The sequence below is a fragment of the Dysidea avara genome, chromosome 4 (genome assembly GCF_963678975.1).
Source record: "Dysidea avara chromosome 4, odDysAvar1.4, whole genome shotgun sequence".
NCBI classification, from domain to species: domain Eukaryota; kingdom Metazoa; phylum Porifera; class Demospongiae; order Dictyoceratida; family Dysideidae; genus Dysidea; species Dysidea avara.
In genome coordinates this window covers 24992702-25019125 of record NC_089275.1, presented here as the reverse complement: position 1 = coordinate 25019125, position 26424 = coordinate 24992702, and the positions used below count along the sequence as shown (strand labels likewise).

The 26424-nt window shown below is 39.1% G+C and overlaps 1 protein-coding gene across 1 annotated transcript in view; it reads left to right on the top strand.

The window, feature by feature from the left end:
* Positions 1 to 26424, top strand: part of LOC136254507 (SREBP regulating gene protein-like) — a 59879-nt gene that overhangs the window by 31550 nt on the left and 1905 nt on the right. Inside the window, exons 4-5 of the mRNA XM_066047224.1 lie at positions 1603 to 1725; positions 21355 to 21547. Coding sequence (XP_065903296.1) covers positions 1603 to 1725; positions 21355 to 21453 — 222 coding nt within the window. The 3' untranslated portion in view covers positions 21454 to 21547. The remainder of the gene's footprint in view (positions 1 to 1602; positions 1726 to 21354; positions 21548 to 26424) is intronic.

Genomic DNA, 26424 nt, shown 5'->3' with positions numbered 1-26424 from the left:
AAATTGATCTACAGTATATACATGGTTAATTATGAATCGCATTCATATCAGCTGCTACAGTTTCCTTGGCTTCACACACTTCATATCTTATAATACTATACAGTGGAACCTTAATTATCTGAATCCCTGGGGAAAATGTAGCGTTCAAATAAGTGAAAAGTAAGTTTATCAAACAGTATGGTAGTACTGTTTAAGTAGGAATCCCCCTGAATGATGCGCGCCGCCAAAAATATTGCCTTTAAAAAATCAGCTTAGAAACTTCTTACGTGACGAAAATCACTTTTACAGAATAATATTAGTCCATCTAGCTTCAAAAGTAGTGTTAAAAATAAAAAAAATGCTTACTGGCGGCCGGATATAGAATTTTTTTTTAAATTGTCAAAACTTAAAATTTCATCTCACTCACTACCTCACTCACTGCCTCACTCACTGCCTCACTCACTGCCTCACTCACTGCCTCACTCACTGCCTCACTCACTGCCTCACTCACTGCCTCACTCACTGCCTCACTCACTGCCTCACTCACTGCCTCACTCAGTCACTCACTGACCACAGTCGCAAACCTAGAGCCCAAACGAAGTAGCGCATGGTCACCATTTTACGCCACAACATGCTTGTCTTCTTCTTCATCCAACGAAGCCATATCAAGGCATTAATTTTCCATATCTACACTTTCTTTAAGCAGCATAATAGACGCCATAAAATTATTTAAGGCGCTTAGACTACGCTACTGTATGGAGCTGAGTATGGAGGTACTGGTACTCCATGATAGGTCACGACATCACGCCCATTCTTTATTCTGTACATATTATCAATCTATTGATCGAGACCACAATCACCACGCCCCTTTATGCTAACTATTTGTAACCACACAACTTTAAGTTGGTAGGTTGATTCGAGCTCAGATTCGAGATTTTCTAGTCTAATACTATGAATCGATCAAAACCACGATGACCACACCCCTTTTGGAGCAAGCGCACATCTTTGTAGGCTGACTCGAGATACTCTAATACAGCAGTCACCCTAATAGAACAGTCACATGTTTATAGCTAGCTGTATGTTTTATCAAAAAACTAAACAAACTAGTATATTATAATTTATAAATTTAAAGTGAAGTAGGAATTCAAGCGATAAAAAGTAGTGTAACAAGTGATGAACAATGGTAGCTATTACAGTATAGCTCAGTGGGAAATCCCTACTTTGGCATGGTATAACAATTATTTTGTGTTCAATGCTAAAGTAGAGATTTTCCACTGAGCTATGCTGTAATAGCTACCATTGTTCATCACTTGTTTCACTACTTTTTATTGCTTGGATTCCTACTTCATTTTTAAATTTATAAGTTTTAATATACTAGTAACTTTTGAAAACGTATACAAATTCAGTGTATTTACTGTAGCACTTTAAAGACTGTGTGAAAGTTTGATTGCTCTCATAGAATGTTCAATTGCTATTCTAAGAGAACAATCATTTTATGAATTGATAGTTTGGGTATTGAGTCCGCTGTACTATATGTAGTGCACTTCTTGTGAGTTGTGATGCTGAAAATTGTTTGTTTGTAAAGTTATGAAAGTGCTTAACTATGTTTGTTGATACTTTTAGAAACTTACACTTGGAAGCATCTTGAAAAAGCTTGTACTGTCAGAAAGTAGTGTCCATTTGATTTATATGTCATTAAGAGATCAGTTTGAATTTTGTCTAACAAAGTGTAGAACTTCATCTGAGGTACAGTATGTGTGTATATTTATAAGTGAATCACTGCTGTATTGTAGTATATTGTACAGTTATTGTGGCTGAAGCAATCATATCCTACTGTATCACGAACCCTAGCAGCGGGTTCATAATATCAAACTGTCCGTGTTTTTCAAAAATTCTCATAGAGGGCACGCCTAAAACAACACCTTTAACCCAAAATATCCCTCTAGTGGTTCTTTGTTGTAAGGAGAATACTGTAGGTCCTCCAAATGAAAAGAAAATAGTAAGTGTATATTAGACATAAACTTGCTATTTGTTTCTGTGCATATCAAGACTCACGGTAGTGAGGTGCGCAGCCAAGAAACTACGAAACGCACTCCCAGTTAAAAGACGCGCGGCCACTAATGTGAGTTATGTACGTGTAGGGTCGGTTTTGCAATATTAGTCCTGGAGTATGCAACATCTCTCAATAGATTTGTATTGCGTTACGTGATAAAAAAATCTTAAGGAGTCGTCATCATAATTTTCTTGCGACCTCGCTATAATAAAAAGTAGGCCTTGCTAAAATAGGCCTTGCTAAAATAAAAATAGGTATATTTCACTTTATTTCTTTACCTTATGTTACACCTACCATCACGTTATACCAGTCAACATAGTCATGTTTGTACAGTCCATCTTGCACTGACATTATCTAATTCTGGTTTGCCCATACGCATAAAGACATGATGTGGACACACACTCTAATGTCTGATAAACAAGTTGTGAAAGCGTGCAGAACCGCAAGTTCCCTAGGGATGGCGTTTTAAGCAGAAATCTTTTAGATTCCAGTGCCACACCCCATTCGAGCATTTATAATTGCCAGATGCCTAATAAACAAGGTGTGAAGAACAAAGTCACTAGGGAAGATGTTTTAATGGTAATCGTTAATTTCTCTATTTAATTTTTAATAGATTAACCACAAAGGTAAGGTGTATACAAAGGAAACAAGCCTATAGGGGTTACCTCCTACCACCTCTATGTAGTGTGCACCATGGAGTTTGTGTTGTGGCTTTCATTAATCACTATGCACATATTACCATGGTGCAACAAAATTGTACTGGAATATGTGGTTTGCCGGTGACTGTGTATGAGTTAGGGTTGTTCCACACAACTTGCACAATGTTCAAATTTCATGGATAAGATGGCTGCAAAATACCTGAACATTTCTTTCCTTATGGTAAACATACAGCAATTGTATTACCACACGTAACACAACTTTAATCAACAGCAAGACATATTACTAAAAATAGTTTAACAACAGTGATGATTTCTTGGATGTCTGCAAGAAGGCACTGAGACCTTTAAAAGAACAAGCAGGCACTAAATTTCACCTTAAATTAAACACACATGTAACTAACCTGGAACATCAGTTGCAACACCAAAGACACTTGCTTGGATATCTGATGACACAATCGGCCTACAAAAATCAACAAGTGGGTATTAAATACAATATGCCTAAAATCTGGATACTGGAAAATATCTTTATAATCATGACATGTAAACTGTCAGGGGTATTAGTTTGGTGCCATCATAACAGTACCCCTGATCCAGAAATGATAAACAACTATATTCCATAGTACATACATAGACCAACCTGGAAATTCACTACACTCTTGATGTCACTATAGTCGATCCATGTACAGTTGACAATTGAGAACTATAAAAAGAACACACAAGATAACACAATTCCTCTGTACGTAAACTGACTTGAAATTCATGACTTCCTACATGGTCCCAACTTATGTACGTATGTACCACATATATATATATAACACTTTCACACCACAGATCAATGGAACCGCCCGGGCTACATACAAAATGTAGCCGGGCTACAACTGGGTACTGATTATATAGACGTAGATGCCGAAATAAATTGTGGGGATCGAATAATACTCATGTGATTAGGATTCACAATTTGGATTTCGCCATGAAAACCACACAGACGGAGAGCGTTTTGTTATCCTCGTCATCCTACGAGTTGAAAAACATTGGGCTAAGGTGAAAACTAGTGCTATAGCTTATTCATTCGATGGTTTCCGTACGTTTTCGAATATGGACACACCCCCATCACGAGGCTACCACTCTGCACGGAGTAACCACTCTACAAGCAACCTTACCTGCCTAGGCCTTTAGTGAACTGCGTAGTTTTCCCATAAACGATTCAATAGCACTGACTAAAACATTAAACTTGCATATCGGAAATTGTCCGTGATATTTCTATGATATGTCTGTTTATCATATCCGAACATAACCAGAATGTACTAGCTGCTGACCCATATTCGAAAATTTTAGGTATGCATATATAATACATCCAGTGGCTATACTTGTATTGGCTTCTGGGTGATTGATCACCCTGTACAGGCTATCAACCTAATAAGTATTACATATTAGTTGTAACACAGGGAATTTGGGCATACATATCAGGCAAAGCCCTCATGCCCGTGTTACAACTATTACATACGCACTGTACCAGTGCATATATCTCGTTAAAGCAGTGGGCTTAACGAGATAGTGCGTATATCTCGTTAACTTTCTGAACCAGTGCAATATGTGATATATGTATATGTACTGGCTTTCCTTTGATCTGAGGTGTGAAAGTGATATATATATATATATATACTAGACATATTTAAAATAAGATTTAGGAATCGCTGAAAAAAGCCACAAAACAAGAAGGGATTGCTGGGGTGGTAATGTAAACCACAAATCCCTATTTCGACTCTCTATAAATGCTCCATTTGAGTATAAAGAGTCAAAATAGAGATTTGTGGTTTACATTACCACCCCAGCGATTCCTTCTTGTTTTGTGGCTTTTTTCAGCGATCCCTATTTCTTATTATTAATAGTTTGTGTACTTTTTTCCAAATCCATTTATGGATTATAAGTTAATTGACACTTTAGTGTAGTAAGCTAACTGAGATTCCTCAGATTAAAAGGTTAACTCATTAACTACGTAGATATCTGAATGCAATATTAATTTTGTAATCTATGATAAAGACTGTATTTTCATCCTGATTTGTACACGTACAAAATATAAGGCAGGATACATTAATTCCTAGTCTATACTCAGTGTTTCAGCCATCATCGTCACACTTTGTACCATTGCTGAAAACACACTGCTATATGAGCTAGCTACCTGACAGAAGAATTACTGATTGTACACCTATCATACAGGAGACAGTGTTGATGACGGCACAGGAGACTTGAAGAAGAACAGGATATCTTAGGTGTTTAGAAGAAAAAGACTGAAACTCTATGATACAAGTTATAAGAATGGTAACTGTCAGTGTTATAATTCCTATAGAGTCCGATCTTTTTTCAAAAGAGAAGATAAATTTTTACGTGATCATATACATCAAGCACGTACATTATAGGTGTAGAGTTGTCTAGCAGAATAGGTAGTGAAGAGATAGCTATACATTGTAGCTGTAGTGCTACTATTGTAGCGATGACACTTTACAACACCTTTGTATAAACTATAAATGCATGTATGAACAAGGCTGCATGCAGCAGCAACTGTGTGAGTTGGTATTCATCAAGCTAAATAGGAGGAGATGGCTAGGCTTGGGCGAAAAGTCTTCCTATGCTGGTGTCTGCATGTACAAATCACAATGTCACTACTAGTGGCCAGTGGCGTAGCCAGTCTTATATGATTGCTAGGGATTTGGCAGTCATTACCCATGCAGGAGTACTTTAAACTGGCATATTGAGTTCCAATTACCAGGACTTAGACTGGGCTCTAACCCTGGAAAGCCTAGGTGTAGCCTGCTAGCAGCAGTGCGTCATAAAGTGGAACACCATAGGTATAGTCAGGAAAGTCTGGTTAGCATGTGGTCATAAATGCTTTCAACTGTCAATGTTACTAGCTGATCTTAGAGTAAGCACACAGTAGCTAGTTACAGTGACATATACCACTTTAGCGTGGGCGTTCAAAGGCACCGCTCGGTGTTTAACTCGCATATTGCCTGAGCAATATCAAGATATTGCCCGGGCAATATCATGGGAAAGCGGTTTGCCAATGACTTTGATACCCAGCCAGTTCAATGGATCGATGCGCTTTGACTCGTTATATTGAGCGACATAGAGCTTTGCATTGTGGGACTCGGTTTTGTAGAGGTTGCTAAGCTTAGTACATAGGCTAAGATAGAGTAGTTGGTTGTTACTAAAGGATAATGAAGGCACAAAATAATTGTTTGGGCGATTGTGGATGCGTATTTCTACCCACAGCGTATCAGCCTTTGAACAGACCACAGAACAGCAAAGCTACTACTGCTACGTTGAAATAGGTTAGTAACTTACAGTTCTAAGTACTTAACTTAATATAATAACTTACTTACTGTCCCAATAGCAAAGTTAGTTGGCTTAACTTAGTACAAAAATGATAACAATATAAACTCCATCCCACAATCGCAAGTTTTCTAACATTGCGTGTTTAAGCATAGTAACGTATTAATGACGTTTTAACGTATGGACAACGTTTTGATGGCTATTAGTCCACGCTATTAAAACCACAATCGATCTTCAGATGCTACTGTATAAAACAAATGGGATGAGTTCTCCTTAGTTCTTTCACCTATTAGGTGAGTGCGCCCCAAGTGATATATATCACTTGTACCATGGCTGCTTGGGATTTTGCTGACATATACACCCACAGCCCTCGGGCCTGCGGCCCTCGGGCTTTGGGTGTATATATCAGCAAAATCCCTCGCAGCCATGGTATAACTATTACATAAACACAGTAGCACACAATCCTCCCATATAAGACTGTCAGGCTTCACACCCTGGAAGTTGTTTATGACATGGATACCATATGGGAGGGTTGTTGATATGTGGTTAGACCACAAAATATTTTTAAATGGTAGGGTTGTAATAAACACCCTACCCAACCTTTTTTTGTGTGTTAAAAACAGCCATGATATCAGCACTGCCATTCAAACAAAGCACTGACTGTGATGGCTAGAAAGAAGAATAAACTGGATGCCTTGCATGCGTGCTTGAATGGCTTCTCGTAGCGAATACAGGCAGCTCACTAGAGACCCCATTATGGCGATCTTGTAAGGTAAAAGAGTGCTGCACAGCTTCAATCTGCCATTTATTAACATTATAAAGACTATATTCGAACAATACGCATTCCCTGAGCACACAAGATCCGTAATATTGTTCTTCTATGGCTTCTTCCGTATACGGAACAGCAGGCTGAATGGCAAAGAACTTAGAAGGTGGAGGCCGGTTAGCGATCTGTGGAGTACGGGTTAATTAATGGGTCATGGACTCGCAGAAGGACTCAGTGAGTAAGGCTGTGTAGTTTTTATCACGAAAAAATGGGAGCCTTGGTCTGTACACGTGTGAAACTAAATAATAATAATAATATGAGCAATTCGCATAAAATTTGCATTTTTTGAATGTTTCCAAATTTCGTCTAGACCATTTTTACTGCTATATCACCATTTGTCTGAGTTCAGTGTTTGATAATAAACCTTCTGAGTGTTGTTTTATGCTCGAGTCTACTTTCTAAGGCTGGTTTTAGGTGACTGCTCTATAGGATTTTCGAAAATTCTGCTGCGATCCCTATTATGAACCCACTATCGTGGTTCACGATATGCCACAAGGGAGCATCTTAGGCCTCCTGTTATTCTTGATTTACATTAATGACCTTCCTCTCTATCTTTGAAGTTCTAAATGTTTCTCATTTGTCGACGACACCAAAGTTTTCAAAGAATTAATCAACAGTAAGATATTATTCACTTACAGTTAGATCTTGAGTTTCTTTCACTGTGGAATCATGATACAGATTTAGTTTTTAACAGTAACTACTTTAGTTTTAAATGTAAGTTTTATGCTCAGTTTTACCTGATATTCCTATAAAGCAATTACAAAAGGACCTACTGTAGGAATCCTTATATCTTCAGACCTGACATGGACCTCTCACATTTCCTACATAACTGCTTGAAGCATACTAAATTTTGAGTTTTCTTCGATGGACCTTTGCTAGTTTGCATAACCCTATGGATAAGAAAAAGCTCTATTTAATTTTTGTCAGGTCACAGGTATCTTATTGTTCACCAGTTTGGAGGCCTCACCTATCAAAAGACATACTTTTATTAGAACAGCTTCAAAGAAGATCTACCAAATTTATATTAAATGATTATCACTCTTCTTATTTTGATTGCCTAGTTAAACTCTAAATACTGCCACTTATGTACACCTTAGAGTTTTTTAGTATTGTATTTTGCTTGAAGTCTTTGAAGTCACCATCTACACATTTTAATATTCACAACCATATTGCATTTTCTACAGGTCCTACTCGGTCATCTACATTCAACAAGTTAGAGTACAAATTTGCCTTAAACAGTGTTACTCGCCATTCATACTTTTACAGACTAGCTCAGCTCTGGAACTCCCTACCCCCAATTGATTGCACCCTTTTTGTTTCAACAAACAAGCTAATAATTTACAAACACCTATTGAATAATTTTATTCATCACTTCAACCCTGATAATCCCTGTACATTTTCTTATTTGTGTTCTTGTAATAAATGTGCTTATATAACTCCTGTAATTTTAAATACGTAATTTATTAATAAGTAGCTTCTTTTTTTTCCTTTTTTTTCTGTAAGTAAAGCTTTTGTTTTGTAAGTAGTTACTGTAAGTAATTAATTGTAATTAATCTTATGGCTGGCAGCACAGGTTGCTACCAGACCACCAGCATATACCCTTTTGTTTTTGTATTCCTTGTGTCACTTCGCCCTTGTATATGCTAATTATACAACCAAATACTAATAATAATACGAAACGTGGTTAAAATTACATCATAAATAAATAAATACAGGGGGTGTAATGAATAAATAAATAATTAATTAATAATTAATGTTTGAGAAAACTACAAGGTCTAGAGACATAACTAACCGGGGATCGATTCGCCTGTGAAGGGTAGTTATAAAACCCGGAATGGAACGGAACGGAATGGAACCAATCGGGACGCGCGCCAAGTTAAAAAATCGTTTTGAACACATTGTGCACTGTTTCCAACTTCCACACAATAACTAGAATTGTGCTAGAATTAGTTTGCATTCCAAGTTAAAAAATCGTTTTAAACACATTGTGCACACTGTTTCCAACTTCCACACAATAACTAGAATTGTGCTAGAATTAGTTTGCTTCTGTTTATAGACATCCTAGAAGTCATTTGCTCGACAGTTCTATTTAGAGCAAGAGTGCGTTGTACAATCGTCTAAGCTGAACAACGATCATTTAGCTAAGTGGCTAAACTACTTTTTGTAAGCACTGTTAATATAACATACTGCAGTTAGCTAACTCTCAAAAATGGCTGCCAATAATGGTAGAATTATGGTCGCTTCAGAAAACCAGCGTCACTTTTACTAAAAAGCTTGAATAATGCTACAACATGAAAATACTACAGCAGTTTACCTTTTAGAATGGTAAGGAAGTACTTCCACATCAGGATTAAACTAAACTGGATGGACTTTATTTACACACAACATGCCATGTGGCAGGCATTTGTAACAGTAGTTGTTACGTAACTGTACACTATTTATAGGCACTTATTGTATGTTGTTGTAATTGTGCACTTGTACGCATGCGTGTGGAATGTTATTAGAGTCGGGCTGGTGCTTTAATTGGAGTCATAGTGGACAGTGTGGTGCTTACTACGGGACGGGTAATCAAGTGCAATGCTGGGTCCAGGGCAACAGTGGAGGTCCTACCAAGACAAGAAACAGATTGATCACTGATTTTGACGACTTTTTGGTACCCGCGGAATTCAGGAAGACAGCCTGCAAGGTGTCAAGATTTTATCTCCGACTCTCAGTAGCAAGAAAATTCAGGTCGCATGAGTTTTTTTTTCCCTCCATTTCAAAACTGTGTTTTATTCATTGGTGAATGGAAGCGAGCATGGCAGAGGCGGCAACGTGGTTGATAGCACGTCTGCCCCAGGTAGAACTCACGTGCGACTCCCGCTCAATTTGACGTGCATAACAGCTGGCCAGCTGCGTCGATTAGGCCTGGCGTTGGACATAACAATATCGGGTTCAATCAACGACCAGAGGTTGGTGGTCGAGGGCACACTAAGTGACGAAGGTCACGACCCTTGTAATATTCAGGTGGTATTTGCAGAGTACTCGAGTGAAGCCACATTTGTGTTGTGCGACGAAGAGGGAGAGTTTTTGACTGTCCCAGTGGCAGCATCCACGACTGAAGTCACACCTGAAGTGGTTGTACATGAGAGTGAACACTCCAGTGAGGAGTCAGGTGATGAGATAGAGACACTGCGCCAGACGGTGGAGGATATTACTACTGAGCGGGATGCACTGCAGGCGCAACTACAAGAAGTTATCCAAGCACTTGAACAGAAGAAGTCACGCATTAAGGAACTGTGGAAGATAAGTTGTGGGCAAGTTGAGGAATTTGATGCAATGGTGGTAGCTAAAAACAAACAGATTGCAGTGCTGAAAGCCCAGTTAGCTGCACAGAAGCAGCAGAGAACTCCCAATTCTTCAGATGATGACTCTGTGTCATCGGTGACTGTGTCAGTTTTGGAGAAGCAACGACATAAGGATAGTAGGCGTGGTCATGCACCACCTATTGATTTGTTTAATGGTGAAGATCCGTCAGTGTGATTGGATGATTGGCTGCCAGGACTTAATTTGGCTTCACGATGGAATGGGTGGACACCTGAGGAGAAGCTAATACAATTGGCTGGGCACTTGAGAGAGTGTGCTGAGGCTGAATGGAACCTATTAGGAGATGACGAGACCAGTGATTTTGAAACAGCGGTCCATAACTTGAGAGAGCGTTTAGGCCCCTGCAGCAAGGTGCTTGCAGGTCAGGATTTCCGACGCACAGTGCAGACTGATAATGAAACAGTGGCTGGCTATATATGCCGAAAGCTTTTCGCATTACCTTTGGCAATGACAAGCTTGGTAGGGAGACTAGAGAAACCATGCTGTATGGTCAACTGCAAGAGGGGTTGCATTTGGGAATCTTAAGGAGTGCCAGTGTCTCTGGAGCTATGTCGTATAAGGAGTTGTGCATGGCTGCCAAGAATGAAGAACAGTGTCAAGCTGAACTGAAGAAGCGGCACGACTACAGCAGGTCCCAAAGTGGCTTTCCTAACAAGGGAAGGTATGATGACAAGTCCACTAAAGACAAGCCCAATCAGAACAGTAGAATGCAGGCTGGAGGTAGTGGATGGTAACCCTAGATATCAGCAACGATGCTATTTGTGTAACCAACTAGGCCACATAGCAAAGTACTGTAAGCAGAGTTAGAGTAAGGAAACAGAAAGCAGTGGGGGGAGTAGCCAAGTAACTACGAGGCCAAATGAGAATGGCTCAATTGTTTGCAGTCCGGAGGATCCACATACATTTCTGTATTCAGATTCTGATAGCAGTGTGGATACTGTTCGGGTCAATGACAAGGGCAGTAAGCCTCAGTATGTTAATGTCCAGGTACAGGGTGTGCCCACCTCAGGTATAATAGACACTGGTGCGGACATCACCATTATGGGTGGTGAGCTATTTAAAAAGGTGGCAGCAGCAGCAAGATTGAAGAAACGTGATTTCAAGAAGCCTGACCGTGTACCTCGGACTTATGATAGGAAAGAGTTTCTGTTGCATGGTAGAATGGATCTAGAGATCATTTTTGATGGCAAAGTACTGTGCAGTCCCATTTATATCAAGTATGGATGCCCATGAACAGCTACTACTTTCAGAGGGAGTGTGTTGTTAGTTAGGCATTGTGGAATACCACCAGAACGTTTGGCCAGGCAGGAAGTTACCATGTGCTCCTGATACTTCAGTTGTAGTAGCAAGACAGGTACGAGTACTCAGAACTACAACACTTCCAGCTGGACGAGCTGTGAGAGTGGCTGTGACAGTTAGTGATAGCAAGGAACAGTCTAAGAGTGATCCACTACTGTTAGAGGGAAGCTGTGATACCTCAGGAGTGACTGTACACAATTCACTTGTTCAGCCAGATATGAATGGTAGAGTGATTGTAACAATCCAGAATGATACTGGGTTTACAGAGAGACTTACAGAAGGGTCAGTACTGGGTCATGTGACTGATGTACTTGAAGTTGTACCCTCAGATCAAGGTGACTCGGATGTTGGTGCAGTAGTCGGACAGGTTAGTAGCGACAGTAATTATGATGATGCTGAATTGCAGTAACGGAAGAGACTGTTCGATGAGAGCTTTGGCCATATTGATTTACCGTCAAGGCAAAAGGACCTAATGCACCAACTTCTTTGTGATCACCATGATGTGTTTGTCTTATCAGATGGAGAACGGGGTGAGACAGACTTAATGCAGATGGAAATTGAGACTGGGGACGCACGACCCATCAGACAACACCCACGCAGGATGCCATACTCAGCTAGAGAGGAAGTGGCAAGGCAGTTGGAGAAGATGCAGAAAATGTCAGTGATTCAGCCCTCCAAGTCACTATGGTCAAGCCCAGTTGTCCTAGTTAGGAAGAAGGATGGCACCCACAGGTTTTGCATTGATTATCGCAAATTGAATAGTGTCACAAAGGCTGACACTTTTCCACTGCCCAGGATTGATGACCTCCTGGATCAACTTGGTAAATCGGAGTATTTCTCAACCCTAGACCTTGCTGCTGGCTTTTGGCAGATCAAGGTACACTCAACTTCGCAAGAGAAGACTGCCTTTGCTACACCTCAGGGACTCTTTGAGTTTCGAGTCATGCCTTTCGGCTTGATGGATGCTCCCAGTGTTTTTCAGCGGTTGATGCAACAGGTCATGACGGCTGTTAACCCAGTGTATGGTCCCACATTTGTGACTGCATACATTGATGATCTGCTGATGTTTTCCTCCTCCCTCACAGAACATTTACACCACTTACGTCTTATCCTAGAGAAGTTGGATTGAAACTTAATCCTGCTAAGTGCTGTTTTTTTTACGTAAGGAGGTGGAGTACTTGGGACATGTCTTAACTCCTTTAGATCTCAAACCTAATGCTAAGTTGGTTGCTGCTGTTCAAGACTATGTTCCACCACAGCATATCAAAGAGTTAAAGTGATTTTTGGGGTTGGCCTCCTATTACAGAAGATTCATACCTCAGTTTGCCAAGATTGCCCATCCATTGCACCAGTTAACTCGCAAAGATGTTGACATTTGGTGGATCAATCCTTGTGATGTGGCCTTCCAGCAGCTAAAGCAATGTCTGGTTAGCTGTCCAGTGTTGGCTTATCCCAGTTTTGATGCAGATTTTGTCCTGGAAACTGATGCGTCAGTCATGGGTATGGGTGCCGTGCTTGCACAACTTCAGTCTGATGGTTTTGCTCATCCCATTGCTTATGCCAGCCGTGCATTATCTCCATCAGAACGCAATTATGGTATTACAGACTTAGAGACACTGGCCGTAGTTTGGGCATTGTCTCATTTTCACTACTACCTCTACGGGCATAAGGTGACTGTGATAACTGATCACACGGCAGTTAAGGCGATCTTAGATGCACCAAACCCATCAGGATGTCATGCTCGATGGTGGACAAGAGTGTTTGGGCAAGGCATCAGGGAAGTGTCAATTGTCCACAGAGCTGGCAAAGAGAATGTTGTGGCAGACGCCTCGTCAAGAAGCCCATGTGGAGAGTCACCAGTAGAGGGCATTGGTCAAGAGGAAGTGCAAGTAGCCGCCATTAGTTCCAACTCTGGAAATTTTTGATTAGTCATAACTTGATACAACCATGTAATGCTGTGCCACCTGAGTACAAGTAGAACAGAGAAAGGATCCTTCTATTACTGTCATGATTGATTATTTAGAGAAGAAGCAGCTGCCAGGAGACACTAAGCAAGCTCAGATAATTGCTGCGAAAGCACATTCTTACTGTGTTCTAGATGGAATACTTTACCTCATCAGTGGAAAGAAGAGGAAATATCGATTGGCCATTATCTCTCAACAGTTGTGTACACAAGTGCTGGAGCAATACCATGGTGGACCTCTGGGTGGCCACTACTCAGGTAATCGGTTATACAATGTATCAAGTAGTCAGTGGTATTGGGATGGCATGTATATTGATTGTCTGAAGTTTTGTAGATCATGCCCCCAGTGTGCTATTGTTTCAGGAGGGGAGAGAAATGGGAAACAGCCTTTACATCCTATTCCATTGCAAAGGCCATTCCAGATACTAGGACTGGACATAATGGATTTGCCAGCCACAAAACGAGGCAATAAACATGTTGTTGTCTTTCAGGATTATTTCACCAAGTGGCCTATGGTCTTCCCAGTGCCAGACCAGAAGACACTGAGAATTGTAGAATTGTTGACAAAGGAAGTGATTCCATTTTGTGGTGTTCCAGAAGCAGTGTTAACAGATAGAGGTACGAACCTGTTATCACATTTGATGTTGGACATTTGTTCTAAGTTGGGAATCGCTAAGATGAACACTACGGCATACTATCCTGAATGCGATGGTATGGTCGAGAGGTTTAATCGTACCCTTAATCTATGCTCCGTAAACATGCTGACAAGTTTGGAATGCAGTGGGATCAGTATTTACCTGGTCTGTTATGGGCATACAGAAACACGCCCCATGAGAGTACTGGTGAGAAGCCGTCATTTTTGTTATTTGGTATTGACTGCAGGACACCTTCTGAGAGTGCACTGTTATCACCTAATTCACTTGACCCTACTGAAGTGTCAGACTATCGTGAGGAGCTCATGTTGTCATTATCATCAGCCAGAACCTTGGCTGCTTCCCAGATTCAGAAGGCTCAATCGAAGTACAAGAAGTGCTATGATAAGCAGACCAAACTCAGCTCATTCAAGGTTGGTCAGTGGGTACTTGTGAGGTTCCCTCATGAGCAAACTGGGAGAATGAGAAAACTTTCGAGACCATGGCATGGACCATTTAGAGTTGTGTCAAGAGAAGACCCTGATATAACTGTATTTAATGTGTACTTCCCCAACGATACACAGATTAAAGTACATCAGAACAGAGTATCCCATTACCCCAAGGAGTTCCCAGCTGGATACTATTGGTACGGTGGTAAACGTAAGGGGACAGGAGCACCACCAGCATGGGTGGACAAGTTGCTTAATAGCCCAGGTCAATCAGACTTTAACTCCAGCAGTGAGACCACAGAAACCGAAATGACTGAGGCTAGTGAGCCAGAAGGACAGGATAATGATAGCCCCAATGATAATGTGATAAATACCGAATCAGATGAAGAAGAGAATATCGAGCCAGGAATGGTCTGTGAACAACAGGCTGATGTCCAACCAGAAGTTAATGTAGCTCCTAGAAGCAAGAGGAGTCAGTATTCGCTTTGTGATTCGACCAAGAGGCCGAGGAGATTTACATGACCACGCTCGGGTCGAGCTTTCCTAAGGAGGGCAGTGATGTAACAATAGTTGTTAACTGTACACTATTTATAGGCACTTATTGTATGTTTTTGTAATTGTGCACTTGTACACATGCGTGTGGAATGTTATTAGAGTCGGGCTGGTGCATTAATTGGAGTCATAGTGGACAGCATGGTGCTTACTACGGGACAGGTAATCAAGTGCAATGCCGGGTCCAGGGCAACACATTTAATAGAACTTTTGAGTTAACGATTTCTAGCAAGTCTATAAGCAGAAGCAAACCAATTCTAGTGCAATTCTAGTTATTGTGTGAAAGTTGGAAACTGTGCAAAATCTGTTCAAAACGATCTTTTAACTTGACGCATGCACCAATTGGTTCCATTCCTTTCCGGGTTTTTATAACTACCCGCCTGTAGGGTTTCCAATGTAAAAATTCGACTTCTTCAAAATGATTTGCTAACTGCTGTTACATGTTGGACTAACTCTCACTTGAATACAGCTGCAGTGGAATAAATTCCATTGCCTTCTTGGGGTAGAAATCGATTGAAATATCTGCAAAATCCAACATCACGAGCTGTAACTCTCAGAAGCCTTGATCCTTTATTGCAATACTGGAGTTCAACCTTCCTCTGTGAGTAAACCTTCACCTAAAAGCATTGGTACAGTAGTTTGATTGGTGACGTAGGATTCCTGTCACTGCATCATTTGAGCACGATTTTGGGCTCCAAAAACATGTTTTCGTCTACGGACACCAAACGATTGATAGCCCAAACTTCCTCACACCACAGTAGTAATCATCCATCAACAAAGAAGTCACATACAAAATATGGTTAAGTTGTGACGCCTCTAACCATCTGGGTGAGCGTGATATAGGGCAAAATTAGCCAGAAATCACACCTTGACTACATAACTTGCCCACTTTACTGCTTACAAATAGACGTAAAGCAACTGTATGATCCGGCTAGAAGTGAGGTTACCGGTATCATAGTCAGAAATCGTAAAATAAAATTTAATGGCGCTAAGGAAATTACAGTTAAGCTCGCGTGATTTCTGCCATATAAACACTTGATGTCTTTAATATGTAGTGCTATGACAACTGTGATTTTATCCCTCAATACAAATATTACCTGCCCAGTAATAATAAACAAATATTTAGGCAGTGGCTAGCTAACCACACCCAAGCCTAATCACATGGGCCTAGGCTAAGTGCATTTGTAGCTGAATTGCAGCGACGATAACTTTGCTATCAATTATACTTTATGGATCATACGGTTGTTTTACACCGACATATCAATTTTTAAACAGTTGAGTGGACAAGTTATGTAGTCAAGGTGTGATTTCCGGCTAATTTTGCCCTATATCACACTCACCCAGATGGTTGAGACGTCACAACTTAACCATACTTTGTATGTGACTTCTTTGTCGATGGATGATTACTACTGTGGTGTGAAGAAGTTTGGACTATCAATCGTTTGGTGTCCGTAGACGAAAACACGTTTTTGGAGCCCAAAATCGTGCTCAAATGATGCAGCGACAGGAATCCTACGTCACCAATCAAACTTCCAATGCTTTTAGGTGAAAGTTTACTCACAGAGGAAGGTTGAACTCCAGTATTGCGATAAAGGATCAAGGCTTCTGAGAGTTACTGCTCGTAATGTCGGATTTTGCAGATATTTCGATCGATTTCTACCCCAAGAAGGCAATGGAATTTATTGCCACTGCAGCTGTATTCAAGTGAGAGTTAGTCCAACATGTAACAGCAGTTAGCAAATTATTTTGAAGAAGTCGAAATTTTACATTGGAACCCTATCGCCTGTGAACGAGGCACAAACGTATAATCGTTGCGCCCGTTCGTGCTGATGACTTGGCCATACGTGTAATTCTATATAACGCCCAGTACCACTCCTTTGCTTAATTACAGATTGCATGAAGGAGAAGATTAGCGAATGCCTTAATTCCTGCAGAGGCCACTTTACATGTAAACAAGTAGATTACAAGTAAGTTTTTATGTTTGTAACATCTCAAGTCTCTATGCCAGCTGTCAGTCACATAAAATATGTAATTAACAATACAAGAAAACATTAAAACACATGCCATGCTCTTTACAATACAGTTATATATAAAATACAAGTAAACAATCTTGTCTTGTGCAGCTGGCATGGCAAACTTCCTTTGTGTTGGTATCAGGCAATTCAATACATGCTTAATCTTTTTTTTTTGCCTTCACCTGGCCTAGGTTCTAGCTGGCTTGGCTGTCTTCCTTTATCTGGTTCATCTGGCTTGCAATTGCTGCATACTCCTACAATGTTGTGTAGCTATCTCCTGCAAGTTGTGTATGCATAATTATAGTGTGTCACCCGACACTGTGCCTTTGCTACACCACTGATGAACCTTATTTAGCTCTAGTTGATGTTGATACTGTACTATATACAGTGTTGGGCAAGTTACTTTGTAAAAGTAACTAGTTACATATTACATATTACTTGCAACTGAACTATTTAGTTACAGTTACATATTACCCATAAAATAAAGTAACTGTAATAATATTACATATTATATTACTTTGTGTCCACAGCCTTAAGCTGTCAAGTGTGAAACTACCACCTTATCACGTGACACGATTGCGTTGTTGGACAATGTGCAAATCTTGGTTGTAAGTAAGAAGCTAGTGAATAAGCTTCATTCATTAGGACTCGTTACTTCGTTGTGGTTAGGCGTTACTCAGAGGATTACTAACGAGATCAGTAACGAAAAAAAAAGTAATAATATTACGTAATATTAGACTCATTACAGTAATTATATTACTTAGGTAACGCGTTACATTTGTAAGTAAAGTATCTTGCGTTATATTACCTGTTTTCATAGCGTATTTCGTTATATTACTTTGTTACCACAAAAGTAATAATATTACGTAACGTGTTACATAAGTAACGCGTTACTCCCAACACTGACTATATATTGACTAATAATTTTTATCCAGTGGCGGATATAGGGGGGTTGCAATGGTTTCAACTGAAACCCCCTCTGAAAATAGCGCATGCCCCAAATTTATTGACAAGTCATCGTGTGAGCGATAAAATCACCACGTGTGTTATAGAAGGACTCTGTACTGGCGAAAAACTTCATACTTTAGCCTTTGAAATCACAATTACAGTGTGTAGTCTGAAACCCCCTCTGAACATTTCTAGATCCACTACTGTTATCTATTGATGTTGCCTATAATGTATTGCTGCATACAATACTGCAACAATATATACATGTAGTTCTCTCCTGTATGTTTTGTATACATTATTACATAAATTACATATACTGTGTACACATCACTGTGCCATTACCACACACCAATGATGTACTGGCACTTAGCTACTGGTGGCCTTTAGTTACGATGCCACTATTGTGTTGTATCTGTCACTACTGTGACATATTGAGTTGATTTGGGGATTGTGCCTTCACCACCTAATAGCCTCACCAGGGGGCTGTCACGTTGGTGTATGTACTGTGTTGTATGTGACGCGGTCCTAGTAATAAATTATATTTATATATGGTACCAAAAGCTGGTAGTATCAGTAGTTTTGAGCTTGGTCTCAGTAGATTTGCACTAGTCAGAGCAGACATCTATATCACATATACACAGTTAATCTGGCAGTGTGAGGCGATGTGGCACTTTACATACTATTTTTTCACCGTCCTCCTTTTGTTACTGAACCTCCACGACGAGCTGATCGAGCTAGAAATCAGTATTCTTGAGTCTGATATCTATTCAACTTCTTCAAGCGGTGTGCGTATTTTAGTTTCAAATTAAAGGATGCTTCATGACTCCATTGAAATCCATTTACAACATGACAGATGTTTATTATTTGTACTTTCCCTTTCAAAGCGAGCTCTCAAGACATGGACTGCCTATAAATTGCATTCACTTTTCACTTAGAGGTGTTAATGTACAGGGATTTTCCAAGAGATTTCCCCTAAATAGGTCACATGATAATTGTCAGTCAGTGGAACTTATTTATTTTCATTAATGCATCATTGAGCTTGTGTTGTGGCTTTCATTAATCATTATGCACATCCCATGCGTGGTGCAACAAAATTTGTAACAGATTGCTGGAATGTAGTTCATGGTTTGCCGGTGACTGTGTATGAGCATAGATAATACACTCCGGAGTGTATATTATCTATGGTATGAGCATGTGTTGTGGTTTTCAAGTTTTGTAGTGGATTGCTTGAATGTGGTTCATGGTTTACCGGTGACTGTATATATGAGTTGGAGTTGTTCCACACAGCTTGCACAATATTCAAATTTCATGGATGTCTTCATTTCGACACAAGATTGAGACCTGTAAAAGAACAAGCAGGCACTGAACTTAATCTTATTAAATTAAATACACATGTAACTAACCTGGAACATTGGTTGCAACACCAAAGACACTTTCTTGGATATCTTACGACACAATCTAGCAGGCACTGAATTAAAAGAGAATGGACAAAAAATCAATATTTCAGGCTGGTAGATCCTCATGGCTTAACTATGGGGTAACATATGTAATAAATGGGCACTAAACAGTAGAATGTACTACACAATTTTCTTTTCTGCAAGAACTTTTTAACATCTAGTAAAGGCACTACCAGCTCACCTACAAGAGCGTTTCATGAGATGTGATATTAAGGTTACGGGTTACCCAGTAAATAATTTTGTAGGCGCTTTGCTTATAGTTCTGTTTTAACCGTTTTGCACGGAAGAACACACTAAAATAACATAGCATATTAACATACAAGAAATACCAAAAACGGCGATACACTCAACAAGAGATTCGCTTGTACAGAAATGCAGGCACTAAACAGCGAAACTGTTGAGTTGCTATTCATCAAAAACCAGGTTTCATGGGAAGCCACACCATGATATTTAGCATTAATAAGCTATTACTTAGTGATTTCTAGGTCCTCACAAACGAATTGAGTTGTTATCCGATTGTAACAGCACTGTAGTGCACTCGCGGTATTTCCGTAGCAGAACTAATCAACATTATCCTTGAAAGATACGATAATTAACCAGCCTCTAGTCAGTTTTCCCACAAAGTCTCCACGACAGGACCTAGATAATATAACCACCCATTGACACTGCCATAACAAGTTAGTACTAATTAGCTGACAGCTGCTATTTTTGATGAGTAATAACCACATTAAGCAGTAGCGCTAAACGCTGGTTCAACCATATTGCGGGACTTAATTGGGACTTAATTTTACGCTTATGCTTGACTACCTTCAGCAGTAAATTATTAACACTCACTTTGTATGATTCCTCCGCTATTATCACGTGGCTATACAACGCTTTAAAGTTAACAACCTTCTCACTAACACCTGCTTGAGTTTCATGCCAATATTGCACCATCCATTATCACACATCAAAAAATAATAACCTATTATTAAGCGCCTAACCCGTAACCTTAACTTGTTTACATCAAGTACAACCAGTATGTGTGTGAACATGCATGTATAGTGTTTGCACATTTTGTGCGTGTTTGTGCTTGTAAGCGTGTGTTGTATGTAGTGAAATAAAATACTAGTATGATGTTTGTGATCTCTTTCATAACCCTCAGCAAAGCATCTTGCTCTACGAGTGGCAAACCAAGTTGATAAGTTGTCTTCAGGACACTACAGGCCTGTTTAGTACCATACGTAGTTGCACCACGTGTGTGTGAAGTGGTACTGTATGTAACACTTTTACACTAAAGAGCCACTCGGTCTACATTTACAATGTAAATAAAATCTGAGACTGAAAGTGGAACATATTGCATGACTCTCTCTACAATTATTCATAGCAACTTTGGTGGACTAATTGTAGCTAGCTGTGCTACAACAAAAAAAAACTAAACAAACTAGTATTTTAAAAATTCTTAATTTAAAAATGAAGTAGAGATCTATGCAAAAAAAGGAGTGAAACAAGAGATGAATGATGGTGTTATAGCATAGCTCAGTGGGAAAGTCCCTACTTTGGCACATTAGTTGTTATTTTATTCAATGCCAAAGTAGGGACTTCCCACTGAGCTATGCTATAACACCATCATTCATCTCTTATTTCACTACCTTTTTATTGTATAGATCCCTACTTCAATTTTAAATTAACAATTTTTTAAATACTAGGGTTGATAGTTACTGTAAATATTTCAATCTATCTTTTCTATGTAAATGAGTATTGTATGTAAATGAATATTGTACAGTATGTACCTCTTACACATTATGGTTCTGTTATTTACAATGTTTGTGTTTCATGTGATTTAGAGTGTGCAACATGAAAATTCTTATAAGTCTCCAGACTACAAGTACTGCTTTGGTATTGAACATTCTTCAGTCGCTCCAGTAGATGATGAGCAAACATAAAGTAAACCATTCATCCTCTGTAATAGTATGGAATGATAATTGGATGGAAAATTGGGCAGCAGAAACATTGTTACCTCCAGTTGGTTGGAATCAGGTACATAACTGCTTGTATCCCGCCTGTGTAGGCTATACAGTATGTGTAATTGCATATTACATATATGTACAGTAGCTTACCTTTTTAATATGATACTGCAGTGGAATTGGTGTTATGCCTAGGGTGTATCCAAGTTGGTTTCAGATTTTGTAGTGATAGGTTCACAGATCTGGAGGCACAGCCCTAACTGTTTCAAATTTTATTGAGAATCATGATTTCATGGATAATGTACAGTGTATAAGCCATTTTCAACTAACATACTGTAAGTAAGTATTAATAATTTAGAAATGAAGTAGGGATCCAAACAATAAGAAGTAGTGAAGCAAGGGGAAATCCCTACTGGACTTTGAACTAAATAAGTTGTTATAACATGCCAATGTGGGTATTTTCCCATCGAGCTATGCTGTGTACCACTTGTTTCACTACTTTTTATTGCTTGATTCCCTACTGCATTTCTAAATTAAATAGCCAATAGTTTGTTGTTATACCCCTGTAGCAATACATGTGTGACTGTTCTATTAGGGTGACTGCTGTATTAGAGTATCTTGAGTCCTCCTTTCACCTACATGGGGCATGTCACTATTTCATATTTTCACTTTGCTAGCATTATACAGCTGATCATCATGATTGCATAAATAGGTTGTTAAGAGTGTAGTCTCACAGATACATCGCCACTAATCCACTAATGGGCATTCCCTAGATCCAATTATGAAATTTCAAGTATTTCCATGTAAGTGCTTAAACAATTTTGTGGCATCCTAATATGCTGCTCAAGGAAAGTGTTGATATGTTAAATTAATGCCTTGATATGGTTTCATTGCATGAAGAAGAGAATGAACAGCCTGATTGAAGATAAAAGGAAAGATAAGGCGCAGGGGAACACACTTGTCAGAATCCCAAAAGGCACATGCCACTGGTGAGTTTATAATTGTGGTGTAAAATAGCAGCCGCTTGCTGTCTCGTTTGGCCTCCAGCCTTGCAACTACTTACTAGTGTGACATCGATAATCAGTTGAATTAGTGGTAACAGCTGATATTTAGCTAAATTTACAAGTATCGATATCAGTTATGAAGCAAAAATAATTTGCTGATTAACCAAAACCCACAATCAATCATTAATGACGGCAATGAACAGGTAGAAGTATAAAGAAAGTAGTGAATGTAGAAGAAGTGGTACAGCATTTATTTTCTTTAACTGTTTTGTAACTGTTTATGCTGCACAAAGATCCATAAAATATGGAAACACAGCAGATAGCCTTACATAACAGTATTAACAGATAAAGAGAACAGCAGCCAAGCATAAAAAAAATCTTCTGGGATTTTTTCCTGCATTCTTCACATTTTGGTTGCATGTTTCTGACTCCTGCATTCACAGGCTTTAGCCTTCGCACAGGTCCCTAGTTGTATAACATTCAGAGAAGAATAAAACTTTTTATAATCTTTATAAAGATTAAGATACTCTAATAGAGCAGTCAGATGTATTTTAATACAGCAATCTATTAGTAAAATTAAAGAATAACATAAACAATAAACAAGAGACTAACCACAACTGTAAGAATGATTTGGCAGCTATATCTCATTTAAATTTGAAAATTTGGATTTGTACAGGGTGTATTTGGATCACTACATTAGTTGACCTGCAATAAACTGAAAATGAAATTTAAGACTTATTGCATATCAAACAGTACGGTAGTACTATTTAAGTAGGGATCCCCCCAGAAATGATGCACGCTGCCTAAAATGCTGCCTTTAAAATCCATCCTAGAAACATCCTACAACGAAAATCCCTTGTATAAAATTTAATCCATCTATCATCAGCTACAGCATTAAAACAAGAAAACACTAACAGACAGCTGGGTATAGAATTAAAAAAAAAACACTGAAACCCAAAATTTTGCCTGCCTGACCACAGTTGCAAATAGCATTGCATTTTTCACATTTACTAATACCAGTTATTTGCCTATTCCTGTAACTGATATGCCAACATTACAGAGGAGGAGGAGTAGAAAATCGCCTAAAGTTTATATGTGTAAATTTCATTTGTAATGATAATCCAATCAAAAACAGCCAAGTTATAAAAAGGTGTAGCCCCAAAAAAAGGCCATGGTGAAAAAAAATGTGTAAGCGAAGGTTGCGGCCAGTAGCTGTGGTGGTACACATGTAGGTTAATGGTAAAAAATTTAATATCAACAATTCAAGTATGCACGAATCCACGTCCATTATTGTCTGCAGGCTTATTTAGAGCCACGCCCACTGATCAGTTGTTATTGTATGAGTCATAATCTAGTACAATAGTGCTGTGAGTATGTCAGCAGATATTTAGTGGTCATGAGCTTGCAAAAAACTTCACAAACAAATATCAGAAAAATTTTGGAATTTTAAATTAGATTAGGGACAGTGTATAATGCTACAATAAAAAGTACTGAAACAAGTTGGATCGGAGTAGTACATAATGTCCAAATACTGTAAAACAATAAGAAGTGAATATCCCTACTGTGCTGCTATACTTGTATATATCAATATCTCTTTTGCTACATATACAGTGTTCGCTTTCAAATCATAACTACTATAAGTGGTTTATAATCTGATTCTTCTGTACTACTGCAAGGACTTTCTATGATGATTATTCCAGCTACATACTGATTTTCAGCTCATTGCTCTAAGTGGTTTGCCAGGTAGGCATGAAAACTGTGTGAAAACTGATAGTTTTTTTATTCATGAAACTCGATCGCATAATTGTGATACAGATTGGGTTTTGTGTCACATCTCAATGGCCTGTGTCTCGATTCCTTTCAAACCACAAAAAATATACTCCTATGATGGTTACTCCATCTGCATAGCAATTTCAACTATTCCTCCAAGGGATTTACCCTGTGGGTGTGACAGAAGTTCGACCTCATTTTATGCAAATAATCAGTCATAACTCCTCCGTCAATGTTCATAGGATTCCTACCAAACTTGGTACTGAGATCCGCTTTAATGAGTCCTTTTAAGTATGCCAAATTTCAGCCCGATTTGAGCACACAGTGGTGTTTTATGGTGGATTTTGCAAAGTGTGCAAAAAGAAGAAGAAAGAAACAGCAAAACTTTGGCTACTCGTATCTCGGAAATGACTAGGATGATTTTCTTCAAATTAGGTATATAGACTCCCCTTCCTGGCATGCACTTCTGTAGCAAACTTGGTCACAGAGCTACTTATGCGTAAAAATCACATTTTCTTTCTTCCTGTCAATATACTCACAGTGTGGCGTGCCAGCTTCTTGGGCTTCATGACACACTACCATGTGTCTTGATGTAATCAATGTAATTAATTGTGTTTGCATTTGCAGCCAAGTTTTACAATGTTTACTACAGTTTTTCCATTCACTAACCCTTTTTATGTAAAAGGAAGCCAAGTAGTTATAGAACAGCAAAGCCAGCGTATCAAACAGTGTTTTTGTGGGGTTCCAGACCTTTTATGAAGAGTGGTTGACTAATTGCATGGGCGGCCGATAAATATACACAGCCTCCCTGCAGTACTCATACAGTATGAAAGTACTGTGTAGTAGAGATCATGCAGGTTTGCACTTTCTTGCCCAAAAATATCAGCCAAAAACCAGCCTCACTTTTCCTTCATAACGGTGTGACAGAATTGGTTAGGTATAGCCAAGCCAAAATGTCTTCAGCATGACCCTGAACCCTAATAAGTTTATGTGGAATTTTAAATTTTCCAACTTTCTACTAACCGGCTAACCAGTGCCTTTCAGCCAAGGATACATAGCTTAACTATGGTTAACACTATGCGCTTGATTTCTTCGCTGTTCGATGTTGCTTTTGCCCAAGACATGCCTTTTCACCAACCACAATAGCTACAGTGTATGTGTCACTTACCTTTATCCTCTTTTGTGTCCAATTGCTTTCTCTACTGCTGCGTAGGTGTTGATTTGCAGTAATTTCCAATGCCATTTTTCCCTTGATGTGTTATGTGTTGTTGGTTCACAAGCATAATTTGTTACAAACTAAGTAAACAAACAAGTGTAAAGTTGGAAGTTTTGTATTTGAGTGGGGTTCATAAAAATAAAAAGCAAAGAAACAACAGAAGTCAACAGCACCTGCAGCTGTACTAGTGGGCTTGTAATCCCTACTTCAGTCATGGCCATACTCTGTATAGTAGTTACAGTATCGTACAGGTGTATACTGTAGTGGGATCCTGAAGGTTTTGGGATTTCTTGCCCCAAAATATCGCTCAAATACTAACCTCACCTTTTCCCTCACAATAGCTTGGCAGTATTGATTAGGAAAAGCCAAGCCCATAAATGTCTTCAGAGTGACTCCAAATGCTTCTAATAAGTTACTATGAAATTTTTAAAAGTTTATTTAACTGAATTTTCTAGTATCTGACTGACTGCCTGATTCCTTCAGCCAAGCATAACTTGACTATGGATAAGGCTTTAGACTTGATTTCCTCATTGTCCTACTTTGCTTTGCCTCAACATGTGCCTTTTTGCCAACCGCTGTAGCTACAATGTGTGGTGACGCATCATGCGACTTCTTCACCACTTTACTTTTGATAGATTAATTTTAGAGCTGCTTCTTGTACTGTTTTTAATTTGCAACACTGAGTATCAGGTGGAACATTGCTGGAAACGAAGTGGCTTTATGCTTCAGTAGTTAATAGTCGGGATGTACATTCAACCAATGTTTCAGTTGCTACTGGATTGATTGCAGAAGTGATTGTTTGCAACACTGTGTAATGACAGAATATTGCTAGAAAAAAGCAGAATGGTCTTTCACATCTCTATAATCAAGGTTGGGTGGACATTTAATCACTCATCTTGCGCCATTTTTCCTTTGGTGTAGTATGCAATGGTTCATCACTAATGAATCAAAGTACAGTAT